Genomic DNA, 14,459 nt, shown 5'->3' with positions numbered 1-14,459 from the left:
ATTTTATACCTGTGAAAAATGAAATCGCCAGCGCTAGGTGTAGAGTAGACTTTGACAAAAGATTTTTGGGATATCATATCTTAGGCCTTATGTGTTTAAGTTGAAATATGCAGAACACCTAAATTCACCTTCCAAGCCATTCTCTAAGCATTTTAATTTTTTTTATGAAATAACAGAATTTCAAAACTGCCCTTTGAAAAGGCCTAAAAAATATTTTTTTTGTCCCTTTTTTCACTGTTTATAGTTACAACTTATTAAGATATCATTCTCAGTTAAAAAAAAATTGGCGCTTCCAGCACCAAAACCGGCAAAAACATGCAGTTAAACTTCTGTACCCCTACTTAACCCCCTAACAGACCCCCCCCCCCTCTCTATCTCGGCCTCTGTTACAGATAGAGACGTAAAACTTTTTTCTGGTGGTTCATGTGTATTTTAGAGAAAATTACTTTTTCTAGTCATAGCGGTCAGACCGCTCCTTCAGGGGCGTCCAAGCTTTTTATTTTGGGGGGGGTAATTCGGTTTTGGGGGGGTAAAATGGCGCGCGAAGCACGGCGCAAATTTTTTTTACCCCCCCCAAAATTTTTACCCCAGGGGTAAAATTTGCTTGGGGGGGTAATTACCCCCCCCTGAAATCTCTTGACAGGGGTAAAATTTGTTTACCCCCCCCAAAATTTACCTCCGGGGTAAAATTTTTGGGGGGGTTATTTAAATTTTATTAAAAATTTAGTATTAAAAATGCGCAAGAAGCGCGCAAAAATTTTTTTTGTAAGAGATTTTCTATTTTGGGGGGAGTATTTACCCCCCCAAAATCGGCACCCCCAGGGTAGGGGTAAATTTTAAATGGGGGGGGTAGAATGAAAAAAATTTTGGGGGTGCCTACGGCACCCCCAAATTCGTTTGGGGGGGGTAATCGCCCCATTACCCCCCCCCCTTGGACGTCTATGCGCTCCTTATCCGCTTTTTAGCGGCCAGCCGGTAATTATTAAAACTGCTGTAGAGCAGCCAATTTTAAAGCTAAGAAAACCAAATTTTACGACGAACTATTATTTTTTATAACCAAAAAGATACCTTTTCTGACCATCGCCAAAATACAACAAATAACGGAAACCACCAATTTTGGCGGTAAAATGGCGGTTGGCGGCGCTAAATAATATTAAAACTTATTAAGATATTATTTTCAGTTTAAAAAAATTGGCGCTTCCAGCACCAAAACCGGCAAAAACAGGCAGTTAAACTTCTGTACCCCTACTTAACCCCCTAACAGACCCCCCCTTTCTCTATCTCGGCTCCTGTTACAGATAGAGACGTAAAACTTTTTTCTGGTGGTTCATTTGTATTTTTAGAGAAAATTACTTTTTCTAGTCATGGCGGTCAGACTGCTCCTTATCCGCTTTTTAGCGGCCAGCTGCGGCCAACCATTTACTGCCGAAATTGGAGGTTTCCGTTATTTGTCGTTTTTTGGAGATGGTCAGAAAAAGTATTTTTTTTATAGGAAAAATAATAGATCGTCATAAAATTTGGTTTTTAAGAGTAATTTTCTCTAAAAATACACATGAACCAACAGAAAAAAGTTTTAAATCTCTATCTGTAACAGGAGCCGAGATAGAGGGGGGGGGGGTCTGTTAGGGGGTTAAGTAGGGGTACAGAAGTTTAACTGCCTGTTTTTGCCGGTTTGGGTGCTGGAAGCGCCAATTTTTTTTTAACTGAGAATAATATCTTAATAAGTTTTAACTATAAACAGATAAAAATATCATTTAGCGCTGCCAACCGCCGTTTAACCGCCAAAATTGGCGGTTTCCGTTATTTGTCGTTTTTTGGCAATGATCAGAAAACATATTTTTTTGTTATAATAAATAATAGTTCATCATAAAATTGTTTTCTTAGCTTTAAAATTGGCTGCTATACAGCAGTTTTAATATTTAGCGGCTGGCCGCTAAAAAGCGGATAAGGAGCGGTCTGACTGCTATGACTAGAAAAAGTAATTTTCTCTAAAAATACACATGAACCACCAGAAAAAAGTTTTATGTCTCTATCTGTAACAGGAGCCGAGATAGAGGGGGGGTCTGTTAGGGGGTTAAGTAGGGGTACAGAAGTTTAATTGCCTGTTTTTGCCGGTTTTGGTGCTGGAAGCGCCAATTTTTTTTTTAACTGAGAATAATATCTTAATAAGTTGTAACTATAAACAGTGAAAAAAGGGACAAAAAAAGATATTTTTTAGGCCTTTTCAAAGGGCAGTTTTAAAATCCCGTTATTTCATAAAAAAAAAATTAAAATGCTTAAAGAATGGCTTGGAAGGTGAATTTAGGTGTTCTGCATATTTCAACCTAAACACATAAGGCCTAAGATATGATATCCCAAAAATCTTTTGTCAAAGTCTACTCTACACCTAGCGCTGGCGATTTCATTTTTCACAGGTATAAAATGCATGATTTTAGAAAACTGACTGGCGCTAGGTGTAGAGTAGACTTTGACAAAAGATTTTTTGGATATAATATCTTTGGCCTTATGTGTTTAAATTGAAATATGCAGAAGAGCTTAAAACCTGCACATTACTGAGATATTGTTAAAACCGCCGTGCTACCGTTATCTGTTGATATTTTACATGCCTGGCGCTAGGTCGCCAGTAGAGATAAAGAACTGAAATTTTGTACATGTATTTCTAGGCCCCTAAAGTAACTTTTTAGGTTAGCAGAAGAATGAAATTCGAGAAAGGGTATTTTCATGAAAAGATCTAGACTGTACACATTCGGAAATTCAAATTCACCTAATCTAAAGGTTTAGCATGTTCTGTCAATTTTATATATGTACTTAGCGGTTGTATTATAAAGTGTACTAAGCTGAACCAACATGGTTTTTGCTTTACAGTTATGCTTCTTATAATTCCAGAAAGGTTTCAAACTATTTTGGGTACCTCCCCGACCCATAATCTTATATATGGTTTGGGTAATTTTGTTTATCATCAATACAATCAATTGATTTTAAATAAATTTGTTTATTATTACTTTATGATAAAGACTTCATGAAAAGCTCTGCTTTTTAAAGCGAAGCCGTTCTAACTATCTGTTCGTCCGTAACTGAGGGCTCATTTCGTTTATTTAGGTATATTTAAAAGGTCCTATCGATTTTAAATTTTATTTGATGATACCTGAAACAGGTATAATTTAGAAAGTGTAGATACTCTATAAATATTACCAGAAAATCATTCTACTTGTTGATATTTGTTCCTTTTCTGATTTATTAATCTTTCCTATTTTGGATATTGTCACAGGGAACTTAATGGATATGGATAATGACCGATAAATTGATGGACATCCCAATGATGATTCATAAAGTTACCCTTGTGTAGATAAAAATTATTGGTTGAAACGTTTGGATACTCAACTAAATGAGCCAATAAATTAAATTTAGATAAAAAGTCCTCAAAGTTGTCGAGCTAACAAATTATAAAACGTTATTATGAACTTTGGAGACTAGTGTGATAAATATCCTCCCTTCCTCATAAGTTCATTTCATAAATAAAAAGATAATTTTTATATACTGCGTGAGATTATTAAAACTACTGAGATTTACATCCCTTGGAGCAACCCATCTTCTTTATAATTTATGGAACCTTTTTTATCTTGTATAAAAAAAGACAAAACTGTACAGAGTAGCTAAGTATACTTAAGAGTACAGTCATTGGTTCTACTTTAAATAAGAAATATAAATTTATCATTATAAACCAGAGAAAATTGGTTCAATATAAAAGTAATATTCTTTAATTTTAATAATCAATAGTAATACAAAAACATCAATATATTAAAAATGTATTATACCTAAACCCCAAATTTAAAAAAATTACCCCCCAGGTTATCCTTGTGCACTTTTGGGTCTCATCTATTCAAATTTTATGTAGGCCCTATTTCCGGTTCTTATAATTTACTTAGGACTAACTCTACCCTAGCTCAAAACCTGCTCTAATAACTTTTAAAACTTAGCCATTATCATTAATTGCATTTAAATCTGGCCGAAAAATACTTTTTTCTTTCTTATTTCCACCAAAAAATATTCTAAAAAATGAGAGTCTTCTTTTGTTTCGGGGTATGGAATGACTTATGGGTAAATGGCCAAATTGATAGATGGTTGTCCGTTGTCAGGCCGATTACATGTACAAGTTCAAGAGTAAGAACAAATAAAAAAGTAACATGTTGTCTGGTTGTCTTTGTTTGTGTATTGCCGGTAGCTTACAATCTCAACCGATTTAGTTCTCTTTTCAGTGGAGCTTCATATGAATCAAGTAAAAGTGTAAAAATGTATATCTATATTTTGGGAGGTTACCTCAAATCTTGCAAGAAAAATCATCCCTGTCCAAAAAATTCGCCTAAAAAAGTTTCTTTTTAAAATAACACTGAAATTTTAGGGACGACTTCACCCTTATCACCCCCCCCCCCCTTTATGTAGCTGCTAGTATGATTATTTAGTAGATACAATGATAATTTTCTTTCTAAAAAGAACTGTAATCTGTAATACTAAATGTAAATATTTATAAAAAAAACATCATTGTTTTTAGATTTTATGCTTCTTCGCATCAATTACATTCTACGCCTGTATCTCTCTGCGTAGAGACTGTTCAGTGACGAACATTCCTGAGTTATATAGTGGCTTCGCTGCTGATAATTCTGAGATAATGTTATTTTGTATGAGGAAAAAGGTTAAGGTTTACTGAGTATGTTAATTTATCTTTTTTTCTTGAGTAAAATCTCTATAACTTTTCAATACCCTATAGCCTCCAAACTCCAAAGCCAACAATTAATTCAAACACCCTTTTTTTACTTAGATTCTGTGTAATAATTTTTATAAGCACATCTTCTCTACAACTATAACAACCCTCCGACAGCAAACTTCCAATAAAAAAGATCATATGTTACTTGGTTTTATTAGGTTATCTAATATATCTTTAACTACAGTAAAATATTTACATTTACAATGTCGTCATTATATAAAAGTAACAGGATGTCTAGCCTTCCATGTGTGTTTCAGTGTGCACCGAAAGATCGAACTATCCGCTGAATCCATTTTGTTTTCCTTTTGCGATGTAGCTTCTTCTAAGTTCTGGAAAGGTTAAATATCCTTATAACCCTCACCCTCACCTCAAGGGCCCCTAGAGGCCTTTAAGGGCGTAGTCGCTGGTAATTGACAGATTAACAGATATTTAGACATGGATGTACATATTTAGCTATGGATGTGTTTATCTTTGTAATTCTGCTATATGATTAATATTACACACTTCATAGATGATACATTGATTTTATATTCCCTTTTCCATATAACATTACTAGCGGATACACACCCTAGAAGCCTCTAGGGGCACTAAAGGTAGGGGAGAAGGAGGAAGTCTACCAGCCTCCACTTATTTTTAAAATTCTTTTAAGAAAATAAATTTGGTGGAGGAGGGGTAATTTTTTTATAGAGTGATTTTTCTTGGGAGAGTGGATATAACCTCCCCCTCCAAAAAAAATAAACTTTCCTGGACCTACAAGAAGCTTTACTGTAAAAGAGAACCATATCGGTTCAATGGTATGCAAGACAAAAAAGCTTACTACTTTATATTATTGGATAGTAACATAAAGTTACCAAACTTCATTATAATTTTTAATGTTTCAATGTTCAGTTCATAAATACACAATACTTTATTTAATTAGGTATTATCATTTTAATAAAGAAGGTGTATCAACTATTTTTTTTTATAGCTAGCCGGTTCTTTTAGTAAGTAGTAGATGTAAAATTTTTCATAGAATTCAGATATGCAATCGGTTTTTTTGTAGACCTCTTATTTTTAAAGTAATTTAAGTTTTAAAAAAAAAAATTAAGTCGATTTTAAGGTACTAAAATGCAACAAAAAAAAGAAAGAAAATGGTCATTATGAACAAAAATAGTAAGATCTTTAATTTGACACCTTACTTTTTCAATTCTGTCAGGTAATTATTGAAAAAGTCGATTTTTTTAAAACCCACGAGAATAAAAACTTTGAACTTACTTTTATTATTTCACAAGTAAAAAAATATGGGTTCATATATACCTTTAGAATCAGAAAAATATTACGAATCCATTGTAAGCAAAATTGAAAAAAAAAGTTTACAATATAGTATATAAACTACAATAAAAGGAATTATATGAAAATATCATATTATATTGTACAGGCAACGTCTTAATTCTTGAATTGAGTATAAAAATGGGAAGGGGGTAAAGAGGGGGTAAAGAGGGGGTAAAAAAGGGAAGACGATAGTGTTGCCTGAACAAAAAATATAATTGGCCATTTTTTATTTTTTTTATTTTTTTACTTTTTTTCAATTTTGCTTACAATGGATTCGTAATATTTTTCTGATTCTAAAGGTATATATGAACCCATGTTTTTTATGTCTGTTTGAGAAAATATTTAGGTCTAAAGTTTTTATTAAACCGAGGTTAAAAAAATAGATTTTTTCAATAATTACTCAACAGAATTTTAAAAGTAAGGTGTCAAATTAAAGATCTTACTATTTTTGTTCTTACTGGCCATTTTCTTCTTTTATTTTGTTGCGTTTTAGTACCTTAAAACCGACTTAATTATTTTTTTTAAAAACTTAAATTACTTAAAAAATAAGAGGTCTACAAAAAAACCGATTGCATATCTGAATTCTATGAAAATTTTTACATCTACTACTTACTAAAAGAACCGGCTAGCTATAAAAAAAAAGTTGATACACCTTCTTTGACCTTTAATTATTAAACAATTGTCTAAAATATGACTAAATTTGAGATATTACTGCACAAACCCACTTGAAACTATCTACTAAACTTGAGAAAACTCTCAGAAAATGTTAAAACCTTCCATTTCAGCTGAAACCAAGCATATAACTACATCCATTTGGCAATTTTACTAAACCAACCTAGGCTGAAAAGTATTGACCATTGTTTTGAATATTTAGCGGTTACCCTCTTATTGCATGACCACAAATAAACTTTTTGAGAAACTGTATTTTTTATACATATATTTGGTTAGGTTAGGTGAGGTAAAAGTTATAAAATCTTCTTAGATTGAAAAACGAAGGGTGGGGGGGCTGTTCGGTGATCAAGAAATATGTTTGAGTGAAAGCACAAAATAATTACAAAAGTGAATCACATAAATAAATAATAAAATAAGTAAGAAGTATTTTTTATTTCATTCGCTGGACTAAATAGTTGTTAGTTTTTCAGGGAATATATTTGTTTTGAGGGGGGGGGGGGGGTGAGAGGATATGGAACCCTCTCCTCCTAAAAAGTATTTTAGGAACTTGCCTAAAAAATCTTTTTTGTATTTTTTTCCTATTCAACGAGAAAATATGTGATAAATATCTACCCCATTAACTATTAAAGCCAAATAATCCCAAAATTATATACTGAAAAAAGTTTACTATGTAAGGCCCTCTATTTTGATCAAAAAGCTAGATCAAATTTTCAAGGATTTTTATTGGGCTATGATATTAACCATACCAATATGACAGGAATGGAGAAGCTCTTTATAGTGCCTATAAAAAGTGGATAAATTTAAAAACGTTTGGCCAAAAAATCTGGAATGACGTCATATTAGAATAATGGACCATTCAAACATAACGTCATTCTGCTTACTTTGGCCAAAAGTTTTTAAAGGGGGAGGTAGGTTGTGCTAAAATTCCGTAAAGGTGTGAGTTTTAAGGCTTAAAAACAGTAGTAGAAAGAAAATTTGTTGTCTATAGTTCTTTTCAATAAGGAATACACATATTTAGTGAATATTATCGTTCTACTACTGTTTTTAAGCTTTAAACTCACACCTTTACGGATTTTTAGCGCAACCTACTTCTCCCTTTATCCCCTATTCTATAGGCACTATAAAGAGTTTTAGGATGGACGCCAAATCTGTGTAATACCTGAATTTGTAAAAACAAATAAAAGAAGAAATTCTTCTTTTTAGTTTCCGCAAAAGTAACAGATTTTCCAAGATTTTTTGTTTGTACAAGCAAATTTACTTTTCTGGGGTTGCCGAGTTTGGGATTTGAATTACTTTCGGCATCTCGGGTCTAACAAAATTGTTTTTAATCTTATAATTGGACATTTTTATATCCGCGGAAGGCTGTTTATAATACGATGTGAAAATAACTATTCCGAGACTTTTTGTTTGTACAAGCAAATTTACTTTCCTAGGGTTGCCGAATTTGGGATTTGAATTACTTTTGGCATCTTGGGTCTAACAAAATTGTTTTTAATCTTATAATTGGACATTTTTATATCTGCGGAAGGCTGTTTATAATACGATGTGAAAATAACTATTCCAAGACTTTTTGTTTGTACAAGCAAATTTACTGTCCTAGGGTTGCCGACTTTGGGATTTGAATTATGAATTTGAAATACTGCAATAAATGTCGAGAATATATATAAAAGCGAAACACAAAAAAGTCATGTAGATGAAGTAGATGAAGAAAAGAAAGAAAAGAAGAAAAATATAAATTTACGAAACCTTATATAAAAGATGTATAAATTTGGACTTGCTAAGCTATTTCGGATTTATGTATGCTTGTTTTATGGAAAAAGTTTAGGTGGAGAAAAGTATTAAGGTCAGGTAATGACGGAACATTGGAATATAGATTATACTGGAACCCAAAGTTATACATATAAACACATATTTCTCTCATCGTTGGCTAAAAATCATTCAGTACTTTGATTGGTTGGTTCAAACTAACATTAGTTCAAATCTGTAGAAGGGTAATTATTTATCTTTGTTGAGAATTTACATCATTTTATCATTCAATGTCTTATCCCTTAAGATCCCTGATAGCACCCAGGACGGAATTAATACCATAAAAAAACCTAGTTTTTACCACTTTTATGGTAAAATTTTACCAGCCTATACGATTTAAAAGGTGGTAAAATTTTACCGTAACCGTGGTAAAAACACTTTTTGTGGTACTCTGTGACGCTTTTTACCAGCGATTTTTACCACAATTATCGGTAAAATTTTACCAGATTTCCGGTAAAATATTACCATTTTAGGACGCAAATTTATACCAGATTTTGACCAATTTTTACCACTTTTTTGGTAAAATTTACCGCAAATTTCTGTAAGATTTTACCGAAAAAGTGGTAAAACTGTTCAACACCTGGTAATATTTTTGCCCTAAATTGGTAAAATTTTACCAGAAATAGGGTAAATATGGTAAAAATTTACCAAAAATTGTGGTAAAAACGGGTGGTAAAAATCACGAGAAAGTGGTAAAAAACGACCTTAATTATAGAAAAACATCGCTTGTAGGTATAAATCGCAAAAATAAAAAAAAATTGTTTTCATTTTTATCTTTATTGATTGAAACAACACTTAAACATATTTTTCTTGATTCTACTGCTCTGGCCGCGAAAACTGTTGCGCAACCTCCTGGATTTGCTGGGCACCGGCCCCATTCGACCTCGTATCACTGATATTCAACCTGGAATAAAATTGCTCATTAGTTAATTAGATAATTACAGGGATATAAAGGGATAAGACAATGGCTGATAAATTGATGTTCATCTCTAATGATGATACACATCGTTACCCCTTCTGTAGATTACAATAAGTGATTGAAATGTTAGGACACTCAACTTAATGAACCAACCAATAAAAAATCAATAAAAGTACCCAAGGTTGTTAGGCCAAAGAATAAGAAAATGTTATTTGAAAACTTTGGGGGCTAGTGTAATTTACAGCCCAATGTCCCATCCCTCCCTACTAAATATCTAATCTATAATACAAAGTAGAACGATGTCTGTCCGTCCGTCCGTCCGTCCGTCCGTCCGTCCGTCCGTCCGTCCGTCCCAAAGATAAAGCCTATGCTCGCTGTTTACGCAAATGCGTCAGAACTTCCCCCCCCCCCTTACTCTCACACCTAAATTTTTTCTTTTGAAAGCAAAAATAAAAGTGTGTAGGTTCGACTCCCCCTCTCCCCCCTCATTCATTTCCTACAGGCATCTTGACACGTGGCAAAAAAATCAGCAAACTTATCTAACTAAACATCTTTGAAAACGCAGAACGAGAAAAAATAAAGGGAAAGCTTACCTGGAAAACATAAGCATTAACAACATCCCTGGCTAACAAGAACATGCTGTGTCCATACTACTCGGCATCATAACAGGGAACCCGATCTTGTCTGCCTCCGCCTTCAAGGTGTCCAGGCTCTGGTCCTCTCCGTGGTAACCGTGGATTACAGGTACGTTAGCGGCTTCCATGATCATCTAAAAAACAGGTTAAATATTAGAAAAATTGTAACGACAGACTTCTTTTAAATACACAGTTGCTTTTCCTAGAGCCTACTTGTGTTTCGTCTTAAAAGAGGATGGTTGGAGGGTTTTTACCAATGAAAATATTCGAGGTCATTTTTCCAAGAAGCGGTGTCATACCCCCCCCCCCCGCCAAAAAAACAGCATAAACATTCCCTGAAAATTATGGAAGACCAGAAGATTGAGATCGTACAGGACAAATGAACAGACATCCTGTTACTCCGGTATAGTATAGAGTGTTATTTTTTTCTACTTGAAATCAACCAAAATAAGTTCCTGAGTAGCTACTCTATCATTTACCTTAGATGTAGACTTGATACCCATATCTCTAATGGCAGTGGACGGTGGACCAACAAATATAACTCCTTTCTCCTGATAAAAAAAAAAATTTAAATTAAAAGGTAGGTATCATTCTTATTAATATAATATTACATTCTTGAAATTAACCAGAAAAAAACGTAAGCAGTACAGTGGCGTGCACAGGGTTTTTACGGGAAGGGATGTAATCTTAGAGGTTTTTAAAAAACGGGGGGGGGGGGGAATCTACATAATTTTAATTTTAAGGGGTGTGTTGTCAACCCCATTCCTCACACTAATGACCGTGGACAAGATAATGAACGAAATATACATATATAAATCCCCAAATATATTGAACAAAACAACACCTTAGATTAGTTCAGACACTGCTAGTTTGAATGAACCAATCAAGATTTAAAGTTGTGAGCTAACGTGTTTATAAAACTTTGGGTACCAGTATAACTTCCAGTCTAATATCCACTCCCTCCCTGCAGTCAAATGGAAAATATTACCTGTCCAGGGATATAAAATACACGTGGATATTATTAATGACATATCATGGAAATTTGTTGTCATGAATTTAGGTTCCTAACATGGACTTCATATATTGGTCAGATCGTTTACCCAGAAGGAGGTAAGGGGGTGTTGTAAGGGAGGAATAAGGGTGTATCTTTATTTTAGCCCGCTGTGAGTACCGCTTTATTAGAGTACATGAAAAACTGGTGTAACATCCAGGTAATAATATATCCATTTACCCAAGAATCTTAAGGGATAAGACAATGGTCGACAAATTGATGTACTGTACATGTACAACCCCATTGATGATACACAAAATTACCCCTTACATAGATTACCTTTTGTGGTTGATACGTTTGGACACTCAACTTAATGTACCAACCAATCAGGGATCACTTAATCCCCAAAGTTGTTAAGCCAACGAATAAGAATACGTTATTATAAAAGTTTGGGGACACGTGTAGTTAACAGCCCATTGTCCCCTCCCTCCCTGCATTTACCTGGCAAAGATTAGCAAACTCGACATTCTCGGAGAGAAATCCATAGCCAGGATGTACAGCATCGGAGCCGGTTTCCGCCGCAACCTAAGATAATACAGTGTATGGTCAATAGTAACTAAGCCCCTAGAGGCCTCTAGGGGCACTTGAGTTAGTGGTGAGTTGAAATAGATCCCAACATTTTTTTATTTTAGTTTCAATAGAAAAAGTAAAAAAAATCCATCTTAAGGCTTAAATATGATCAGAAAATAGAATAAAACCAACTCAGGACCTATGTGATGCCTACCTAAAATAGAGAACCCAATCGGATCAGTAGTTATTTAGAAAAAAAGTCTTACTGCTTTATATAATAGGATGATGCATATAAGAGTTATTCTAAATCTTAATAGGTAGATTCTTCCAAGTTTCAATTTAAATTATCAATCACACCATTAAGCAAAAAACAACACCCATTTTTTTTGCAATGTGAAAGGTGTGGGGAGGGGGGGGGGGGGGCTGGGAAAGAGCCGACCCACTACCTTGAATTTTAATTTTTCAAAGTTTTTAAAAAATAAAATTTTTGGGGTAATTTTTCTTAGGCCTATAAAAAAATCCATGTATAAATTAAAACCTTTCCGAGACATACAATAAGCTTCAATGTAGAGGAGAGACGTGTACGTACGCTAGATATTTCGCTACAAACGAAGACAAACAAACATCCTGTTACTTTTATTTAAGGATTATTTTAATCAATCAATTCTTGTAATGTCCATCTAAAACTAATACCTAACAGTATAATGTCAGAGATATAAAGGGATAAGACAAAACAATGGTCGATAAATTGATGTAAATCCTCAATGATGATTAACAAAATTACCCCTTGGATTAATATTAGTGGTTGAAACGTTCGAACACTCAACCTATTGAGCTAACCAATCAAAATTCACTAAAGTCCTGATGTCGAAAGTTGTAAACCAACGAAAATGTAAACGTAATTATAAAACTTTTGGCACTAGTTTAATAAACAGTATCTCCTCTCTCCGGTATAATATACCTTTAAAATAGTATCTCCCCTGAGATAGCTCTGTTGTGAGGCAGCTGGACCAATTCTAACAGCTTCGTCCGCCATGGCTACATGCATAGAGTTTCTGTCGCTGTCACTGTAAACTGCCACAGTTTTAATACCTATAATAAATTTTGACTAAAACACAATAAAATGTAGGTAACAAAGGAAGGGTTGGGGCGGAGGTGCCACTTTAGGAAACAAATAAAAAGAGTTAGAGCACTAGGATTCTCGCGGTTTCCCTCAGAGTGTCTACTCAAGCAGAGAAAACCCAGCCCCTAGAAAACCACTCTTCCCTTACTTTGAAATAAATAATAGGCAGGCAAGTGGGCCGAGCGCTGCGGCTAGGCAGGCTAGGGAGCCGAGCGCTGCGGCCAGAGTTCATAGTTCGCTGTCGGGGGGGGGGGGGGGGGGACTCAAATTTTCAATATTGAAAAAAAAATTTCTAAGAGGATAATCCCAATAAATCAATTTAATGGACATTTTATATAATACTAAAAATTTCTTCCTTTCCCTGTACCTTATAAAAATCGTCGGAAAAAGCCGTTTTTTAAGCAAACAAAAGCGCGTTTTGCTCTATCTGTGAGATATTATGAATAAGATAATGTTAAGATTTGATATAAGATGAGAAAAATTTACGTTCACAGTCCCTTTAAAGACACAATACCTGTAATAATAATACCCTGGCCTTTCTAATTATAAGCCTGGCAGAGCCATGCTGGTGAATGTGATGCTAGCCCAAGCGTGGACCGTGGTGAACTGTACTTCTGCCGCCAATACCTAATTACAGGGTTACGAAAGTTTAAATTGATGTTTTTTTTTTTTAATGTTAATATTAAATGTAATATAGTTTTGTAATGACATATAAAATATATATTCGATAGAATATAAAAAAATATAGTGCATTCAATATTAAAAAAAACATTTAAATATATATATAGTTGTTAACCATATAGAATCTATTTCCGGCCGGGTTCTTAAAAGATATTGCCGCGTTTTTTCGACATTTTTTATGCTATGAATAACAAGCGCGACATTCGCGAAATCTAAAAGAGTATACAATGATTTATTTAATTATTTCGCTTTTGATGGTACGGCCTTCATAGAAAAAAAAAGATTATCTTCAATCCATTTTTGCTGCATATTAATTAATGCATCTTTTTAGAGCTGTGTTAGACATTAGAAAAATTGCTAAAAAAATAATTTAAAATTCAGTATTTTTATGTTATATACTCTGTTTGAAATTCTATCGTCAACGTTCAATCAATCAATGTCTAAAAAACGCCGAAAAAATGTGGCATTCATCTTTTAAAAACCCATCTCGGTGGTATTTCCGGTTGGCAAAGACAACATAAATATAGAAATCATGAAACATTGTTGTTCCACAATTTTGCCACATTTTTAAACATCTTGCTTAAAAAAAATCTTCCTTGTAAATTCTACAAATTTAAATATTTAGAGAAAATTGAGTAGTAATTTACTTCTTGATTCAAAATATTTGATTAAATTGAATCAAAACTAATAATTATTTTTGGCACTCTATATTCAAATAATCATAAGCTTATCAATAGTGCGCATGCGCGCACAGAGGTGCCATAAATTTCAAAACTTAAAAATATAAGTTTTGTAGCGAAATTACTCTATAATTCGAAATCTCTGTCTTTCTTTTAGAAACATTCAGGGGAATATACGAAAGCTTATATTTATATTAAAGATGAAAAATCGATAAATTCAAATGCACACGGCACATTTGCGTAAACACACCCTGGATTTTTTTTCTTTTAATTTTAATTCGTATGAAGCTAGCTCAAATAAGTAAATAT

The 14,459-nt window shown here is 33.7% G+C and overlaps 1 protein-coding gene across 1 annotated transcript; it reads right to left on the bottom strand.

The window, feature by feature from the left end:
- Positions 1-9,312: 9,312 nt before the first annotated feature.
- LOC145318599 (methylcrotonoyl-CoA carboxylase subunit alpha, mitochondrial-like) lies at positions 9,313-13,547 on the bottom strand. The gene is made up of 6 exons (XM_080159984.1): positions 13,304-13,547; positions 12,628-12,758; positions 11,598-11,681; positions 10,585-10,656; positions 10,064-10,239; positions 9,313-9,455 (listed from the first exon to the last, which is right to left on the bottom strand). Exons 2-5 carry the CDS (start codon positions 12,712-12,714, stop codon positions 10,096-10,098), a joined length of 387 nt encoding a protein of 128 aa, XP_080016110.1. The 5' UTR covers positions 12,715-12,758; positions 13,304-13,547; the 3' UTR covers positions 9,313-9,455; positions 10,064-10,095.
- Between the last annotated feature and the right edge of the window lie 912 nt (positions 13,548-14,459).

Source organism: Acartia tonsa, chromosome 5 (genome assembly GCF_053477335.1).
Source record: "Acartia tonsa isolate MP-2025a chromosome 5, ASM5347733v1, whole genome shotgun sequence".
NCBI classification, from domain to species: Eukaryota; Metazoa; Arthropoda; class Copepoda; order Calanoida; family Acartiidae; genus Acartia; species Acartia tonsa.
Note: the sequence above shows the minus strand (reverse complement) of the source record. Positions and strands in the feature narration are given on the sequence as shown.

Bases quoted from the DNA above. Each gene is read 5' to 3' on its own strand.
- LOC145318599 (XM_080159984.1), bottom strand. From the start codon at position 12,714: ATGCATGTAGCCATGGCGGACGAAGCTGTTAGAATTGGTCCAGCTGCC. The intron at 10,657-11,597 runs GTAAATGCAGGG...TTTTTTTATCAG, and splicing joins AGTTTGCTAATCTTTGCCAG to GAGAAAGGAGTTATATTTGT. The intron at 10,240-10,584 runs GTAAATGATAGA...CCTGTTTTTTAG, and splicing joins GTATCAAGTCTACATCTAAG to ATGATCATGGAAGCCGCTAA.